Source organism: Etheostoma cragini, unplaced genomic scaffold (assembly GCF_013103735.1).
Source record: "Etheostoma cragini isolate CJK2018 unplaced genomic scaffold, CSU_Ecrag_1.0 ScbMSFa_2725, whole genome shotgun sequence".
NCBI classification, from domain to species: Eukaryota; Metazoa; Chordata; class Actinopteri; order Perciformes; family Percidae; genus Etheostoma; species Etheostoma cragini.
The window spans coordinates 123,829-131,354 of NW_023266918.1; the positions used below are offsets into that span (position 1 = coordinate 123,829).

The 7,526-nt window shown below is 42.4% G+C and overlaps 1 protein-coding gene across 1 annotated transcript in view; it reads right to left on the reverse strand.

Moving 5' to 3' along the window:
• The window catches only part of LOC117940544 (echinoderm microtubule-associated protein-like 4), a 17,069-nt gene that overhangs the window by 6,122 nt on the left and 3,421 nt on the right, over nt 1-7,526 (reverse strand). The window contains 8 exon segments of the mRNA XM_034865790.1: nt 314-546; nt 2,041-2,175; nt 2,712-2,807; nt 2,932-3,042; nt 3,126-3,195; nt 3,282-3,431; nt 4,244-4,367; nt 7,272-7,313. Coding sequence (XP_034721681.1) covers nt 314-546; nt 2,041-2,175; nt 2,712-2,807; nt 2,932-3,042; nt 3,126-3,195; nt 3,282-3,431; nt 4,244-4,367; nt 7,272-7,313 — 961 coding nt within the window.

Genomic DNA, 7,526 nt, shown 5'->3' on the forward strand with positions numbered 1-7,526 from the left:
CTAACTAGCACCCTAGAGCCCTGTGAGCTAACAGACACTAACTAGCACCCTAGAGCCCTGTGAGCTAACAGACACTAATTAGCACCCTAGGGCCCTGAGCTAACCTGTCTGTCTGACTCACTGAGTGAAAACATTTAAATCTTGGCGTTGCTCCATTATAAACCGGTTTAGCAACATGAAACCTATTAAACTGGGTCAACGCACACACACACACACACACACACACACACACACACACCCTTTCTGAGAGGATAGTGTGTGATTGGAGTGTATTCACACACCAACTGCTCTAATTATTATTAATCATATTCACCAAGCGTCTGCCTCTGTCTGATGTCTCTGGATATCTGTATCAGTGTCTCTGTAAAGAAGGAAGTTTTTCCTGATGTAGTACAGTACCCCACCCCCCTCACCTCGGGGGCCCTTCCCGGGGGTCTCGGCTGCGCTCCGGGTCCAGACCAGCAGGATTCCTCCAGAGTCTCCAGTCAGGATGTCTCCAGAACTCAGGAAGGCGAGACACTGGACGAACTTCGGCTTCTCGTATTTCTGACAACAGGAAAAAAAAACAGGAATTAATTAGAGAGGACTACAGAATTACATTAGGACTACAACAAGACTACAGCAGGACCACAGAGTTACAGCAGGACTACAACAGCAATAAAGCAGCACTACAGATTTACAGCAGGACTACAACAAGACTACAGCAGGACTACAGAGTTACAGCAGGACCCAACAGGACTACAGAGTTACAGCAGGACTACAGAGTTACAGCAGGACTACAGAGTTACAACAGGACTACAGCAGGACTACAGAGTTACAGCAGGACTACAGCAGGACTACAGCAGGACCACAGAGTTACAGCAGGACTACAGAGTTGCAACAGTACTACAGCAGGACTACAGAGTTACAGCAGGACTACAACAGGATTAGAGCAGGACTACAGAGTTACAGCAGGACTACAGAGTTACAACAGGACTACAGCAGGACTACAGCAGGACTACAGAGTTACAGCAGGACTACAGAGTTACAACAGTACTACAGCAGGACTACAGAGTTACAGCAGGACTACAACAGGATTAGAGCAGGACTACAGAGTTACAGCAGGACTACACAGTTACAACAGGACTACAGCAGGACTACAGAGTTACAGCAGGACTACAGAGTTACAACAGGACTACATCAGGACTACAGCAGGACTACAGAGTTACAGCAGGACTACAGAGTTACAACAGGACTACAGCAGGACTACAGAGTTACAGCAGGACTACAACAGGATTAGAGCAGGACTACAGAGTTACAACAGGACTACAGAGTTACAACAGGACTACAGCAGGACCACAACAGGACTACAGAGTTACAGTATGACTACAGAGTTACAGTAGGACTGCAACAGGACTAGAGCAGGACTACAGAGTTACATAAGGACTACAGCAAGACTACAGCAGGACTATAGAGTTACAGTAGAACTACAGTAGGACTACAGAGTTACAGCAGGACTACAGCAGGACTATAGAGTTACAGTAGAACTACAGTAGGACTACAGAGTTACAGCAGGACTACAGAGTTACAGAAGAACTACAGTAGAACTACAGCAGGCCTATGGCGTTACAGCAGGACTACAGAGTTACAGTAGGACTACAGCAGGAACACAGAGTTACAGCAGGACTACAGTAGGAATACAGAGTTACAGCAGGACTACAGAGTTATAGTAGGACTACAGCAGGACTACAGAGTTAAAGCAGGACCACAGAGTTACAGTAGGACTACAGCAGACTACAGAATTACAGTAGGACTACAGAATTACAGCAGGACTACAGAGTTACAGTAGGACTACAGCCTGACTACAGCAAGACTAAAGAGTTACAGTAGGATTACAGTAGGACTAAAGAGTTCCAGTAGGACTACAGATTTACAGCAGGACTACAGAGTTAAAGCAGGACTCCAGCAGGACTAAAGCAGGACTACAGAGTTACAGCAGGACTACAGAGTTACAGCAGGACTACAGGACTACAGAGTTAATAGGGGTTAAGGTCTCCTCACCCCAAAGATCCCCTGTTTCCGAGCCAGAGAGTTGCCGGTCCAGGTCCAGAAGAAGATGTGGGACTTTCCGCAGGTGACGATGGTGTTCGGGTCAGTCGGGTGGAACTCTACGGCCAGGACGACCTCGTTAGTGGTCTGTAACATACCGGGACAAACACTTAGACTCAGGCAGGAACCAGAGACCAGACTGACCCAGAGGCCAGTCTGAACCAGTCTGAACCAGAGACCAGTCTGACCCAAAGGCCAGAATGAACCAGAGACCAGACTGACCCAGAGAGTTTCTGTGTGTGTGTGTGTCTGTCTGTGTATATAAGTGTGTGTTTGTGTATATAAGTATGTGCGTGTGTGTATCTGTGTGTGTGTATAAGTGTGTGCGTGTGTGTATGTATCTGTGTGTGTGTACATAAGTGTGTGTGTGTGTGTATGTGTATATAAGTGTGTGTGTGTGTGTGTGTCTGTGTATGTGTATATAAGTGTGTGTGTGTGTGTGTGTATATATATAAGTGTGTGTGTGTATATAAGTGTGTGTGTGTATATAAGTGTGTGTGTGTGTGTGTATATATAAGTGTGTGTGTGTGTGTATGTGTATATAAGTGTGTGTGTGTGTGTGTGTGTATATAAGTGTGTGTGTGTGTGTGTGTGTGTGTGTGTGTGTGAGCGTGTGTGTCCACCTTGATCTCAGCGATCTTTAACTTCTTCTGCCAGTCCCACACGGTCAGCATGTGGTCGTTACAGTCATCGATGACGCTCAGGTGCTGCCCCAGGTCCTGCAAAGACACAGAGAGTCAGAGGCTACAGCTCCCATGATAAACCGGCAGCATCAACCATTACAGTTAGATCAATCGGGATTGGCTGACTACAGTTCCCATGATGCAAGGGGGTGATACTCACAGCTTTGGAGAAAGCCAGCGAGCCGACGCCTCGCTCGAACGTTCCCAACCCGAGGACCTGCAGTGTTGAGAGACTGACGCTGTCCCAGACGCGCACGTGGGGCTGCAGCGCCTGCAAACACACAAATTATAAGTATTATATATATATATTAATATAATATACTATATTATATTAGAGTGCTACAACTATCTTACCCGTCCGTCTTTATCCACTCCTGCGATTTGTCCCGTAGCAATGCGGATCTTATCTGGATGGATGGCCAGACTGTTGGAGACAGAGAGATGATGTCACTGACAGAGTAGCCAATAGGAGCGCAGCAGCAGAGGATTTGGACGTGAGTGTTTTCTCACCACTTGACACAGTCGGTGTGTCCGAGGTAATGTCTCTGGGTCCGCTCTTCGTAGTTAAACAGAACCACGACTGAGGCGATGAAGTACACGATCTCCCCCGTAGGAAGGAGGTAAACGTTGGCTCGGCAGTCTCTACCGCGGTAACCATAGCTACAGGAAGTCAAAGAAGAACCCGGAAAAATGCCCGGAGGTCTAATAAAGACCTGCTGGTGATTTGCTAAAGAATGATCTACTGAAGATCTACCAAAGGTCTACTGAAGATCTACGAAGATCTATTAAAGGTCTACTGAATATCTACTAAGATCTACTAAAGGTCTACTGAAGATCTACTGAAGATCTACTAAAGGTCTACCAAAGGTCTACTGAAGATCTACTGAATATCTACTAAGATCTACTAAAGGTCTACCAAAGGTCTACTGAAGATCTACTGAATGTCTACTAAGATCTACTAAAGGTCTACCAAAGGTCTACTGAAGATCTACGAAGATCTATTAAAGGTCTACTGAAGATCTACTGAATATCTATTAAGATCTACTAAAGGTCTACCAAAGGTCTACTGAATATCTACTAAGATCTATTAAAGATCTACCAAAGGTCTACTGAAGATTTACGAAGATCTACTAAAGTTCTACCAAAGATCTACTAAAGGTGCCCCATTGATCATGTAATGTTGTCCCATATTAATTGTTTGATCTTGTCCCCCATTGATCATGTGATGGTAGACTTCTGTTGTGTGATTCAGTTTAAATGATTGGAAACACCTTAAAATGTCTCCAACCAATCAGATGTCCCCGTCTGACCCTAAAACAGAGTGTGATATCATCACCACAGGTTCTTATTGGCTGTAAAGCCGTTGGATGGAAACACACTTTCCCAGGAGGTTTTAGATGCAGATCATTAGATGGACACGTGGACGGAGATGGAGCTCCTGACTAGGATAACTAACATTATCAGAAGGATACACCCACTCCAGCTTGAGTCTTTCTGAAGGAAGTTCTGTCCGAACGTCGTCGTAGTTCTCCACGTCTGAAGGGATGAACATCGTGATGGGTCGCCCACGCATAAACATCTTAATGTGGTTCCCCTCTGAAACACAGAAAACATGTTTATGTGCTTCCCCTCAAACACAGAAAACATGTTAATGTGGTTCCCCTCTGAAACACAGAAAACATCTTAATGTGGTTCCCTCTGAAACACAGAGAACATCTTAATGTGGTTCCCTCTGAAACACAGAGAACATCTTAATGTGGTTTCCCTCTGAAACACAGAGACCATCTTAATGTGGTTCCCTCTGAAACACAGAGAACATCTCAATGTGGTTCCCTCTGAAATACAGAGAACATTTTAATGTGGTTCCCTCTGAAACACAGAGACCATCTTAATGTGGTTCCCTCTGAAACACAGAAAACATCTTAATGTGGTTCCCTCTGAAACACAGAGAACATCTCAATGTGGTTCCCTCTGAAACACAGAGAACATCTTAATGTGGTTCCCTCTGAAACACAGAGAACATCTCAATGTGGTTCCCTCTGAAACACAGAGAACATCTCAATGTGGTTCCCTCTGAAACACAGAGAACATCTCAATGTGGTTCCTCTCTGAAACACAGAGAACATTTTAATGTGGTTCCCTCTGAAACACAGAGACCATCTTAATGTGGTTCCCTCTGAAACACAGAGACCATCTCAATGTGGTTCACTCTGAAACACAGAGACCATCTCAATGTGGTTCCCTCTGAAACACAGAGAACATTTTAATGTGGTTCCTCTTTGAAACACAGAGAACATCTTAATGTGGTTCCCTCTGAAACACAGAGAACATCTTAATGTGGTTCCCTCTGAAACACAGAGAACATCTCAATGTGGTTCCTCTCTGAAACACAGAGAACATTTTAATGTGGTTCCCTCTGAAACACAGAGACCATCTTAATGTGGTTCCCTCTGAAACACAGAGACCATCTCAATGTGGTTCCCTCTTAAACACAGAGACCATCTCAATGTGGTTCCCTCTGAAACACAGAGAACATTTTAATGTGGACTATATATATATATGCTGGGCAAGTTAACTAATTATTTAATTAACGCTGACATGTTTTTATGGCACGTTAACGCAGTATTTATTATTTCTTTATTATTGTACGTTTGTTGCTCACAGGCTGTAAGACCTGAGACCGAGAAACTCGCCCACGAGTAAAAACACCATCTCTGATTCATAGTTTAATCATTTATCAACCATACAACACAGAAACTCACCACAAGTTGCGTCTAAAAGCTAACGAGTTAGCGGATAAGGAGGTCTATACCGGATATCTCTAGCCTCTACAGGTGATTTTCTATCCAGCCTGGAACTTCCAGCCTTTTTGAGGTTCGTTGGGCATTAAATCCAAACTGTCAGATCCAAGATTTATCCACTTTATGTCCATAATTCATCAAGTTTTCGGCCATTTATGCCGCCAGCTCGAGGCTCCGTGTGTCTGCTCTCTGTTTAGGGAAGTATACAACGTCATCCAAAGAGTATGGAGGCTGAAAGAGGCCAACACTCCCAGTCAAGCTGGCTAGTATGAAATCAAAGATGCTGTAGAGCACAAGATAGATATCTGCTGTTTTATAGAGCATAATGGCCTCACTGGTTTGAGATTTGGCGTATGTTTATATTATATATTTGGGCCTTTTTAGAAAAAGTTTAAATTGTATGTGCTTTATATGAGTTATGTTATTATGTTTATTTTTGCATATAGGAGAACTGGTTTAGACACACAAACGCTTGTGTAGCATTTCTGTGGGTGTAATATCAACAAATATGACATTATTATGTTGATTATTGGCATAAGTAAATGTCATGAGGGCAAAAGCGTCTGGACTTTCTTTGAAAAAATGTATTCTTTCATCTGTATAAGTTATGATGATTATTTATTCACAGTGTGACTCCATAGACATATGAGAAGTGTTTTAGAGGTTTTACTTATCTGTCTGTGATATCAATACATATCTGGAAGATTCATGTTCCGTTTTATTTATTTATTTGTCTTTAAGGTCCTACAACCATTTTTAACATTCAAATGACCTCACTGCAACCCAAATATTCTAATAACCCAGTTTGTCCTAAAAAAATGATGTTCATATATTGACTATAGACAACAGGGTTGATGTTTTACAAGTTATTATAAAATAAATCCAGACGGACAATGAACTGTAAAAATGGCCTCGGGTTAAGAGGGTTAAGTTGACATGTAACTAAATATTTTATTTAACTGGTACTTTATAAACTAAATACTGGAAGGTTTTTACAGAACAAATGTTACGGCACTTTGTTCATACATACACTACTTTATACACTATATACACTACTTTATACACTTTATACACTATATACACTACTTTATACACTATATACACTACTTGATACACTATATACACTACTTTATACACTACTTTTGAATTCATTATTTCATTTTGCGATTAATTGGGGAAATTATGCGATTAATAATTTTAATCGCTGCCCAGCTCTAATATATATATCATTAAAGTAATTAAGATGTTTGACGTCTCTAATTAACGAGCCTGGCCCTTGATGTGATATAACAGAGTTCCTATCGAGATAAATCTCTAACTAGAACTACATGTTCCAGAAGCTAATAACCAGCAGCTGCACCAGGACGCCTGACATCCACACCTGTATCGTATGCGATGTAGCATCTACTGTTAGCCGGCTTTTAGCCTGCTGTTAGCATCTACTGTTAGACTGCTGTTAGCATCTACTGTTAGACTGCTGATAGCATCTACTGTTAGCTGTTAGCATGCTGTAAGTATCTACTGTTAGCCTGCTGTTAGCATCTACTGTTAGACTGCTGTTAGCATCTACTGTTAGACTGCTGATAGCATCTACTGTTAGCTGTTAGCATGCTGTAAGTATCTACTGTTAGCCTACAGTAAGCATGTTGTTGGCCTGCTAGCCTTTAAGCATGCTAGCTGACGACGCTTCAGGACTTACCAGCTTGGCTGTTTTTCTCTCGTGTCGACATTTTGGCTGAAAGTTGGAGACAAAGACACAAAAACAAACATGATGATGATGAAGAGGAAGAAGATGCCTATGCTATGGTCATGATGAAGAGGAGGATGATGCGTATGCTACGGTCATGATGAAGAGGAGGATGAAGGTGTATAATAGATTCATGATGAAGAGGAGGATGAAGGTGTATAATACATTCATGATGAAGAGGAGGATGAAGGTGTATAATACATTCAT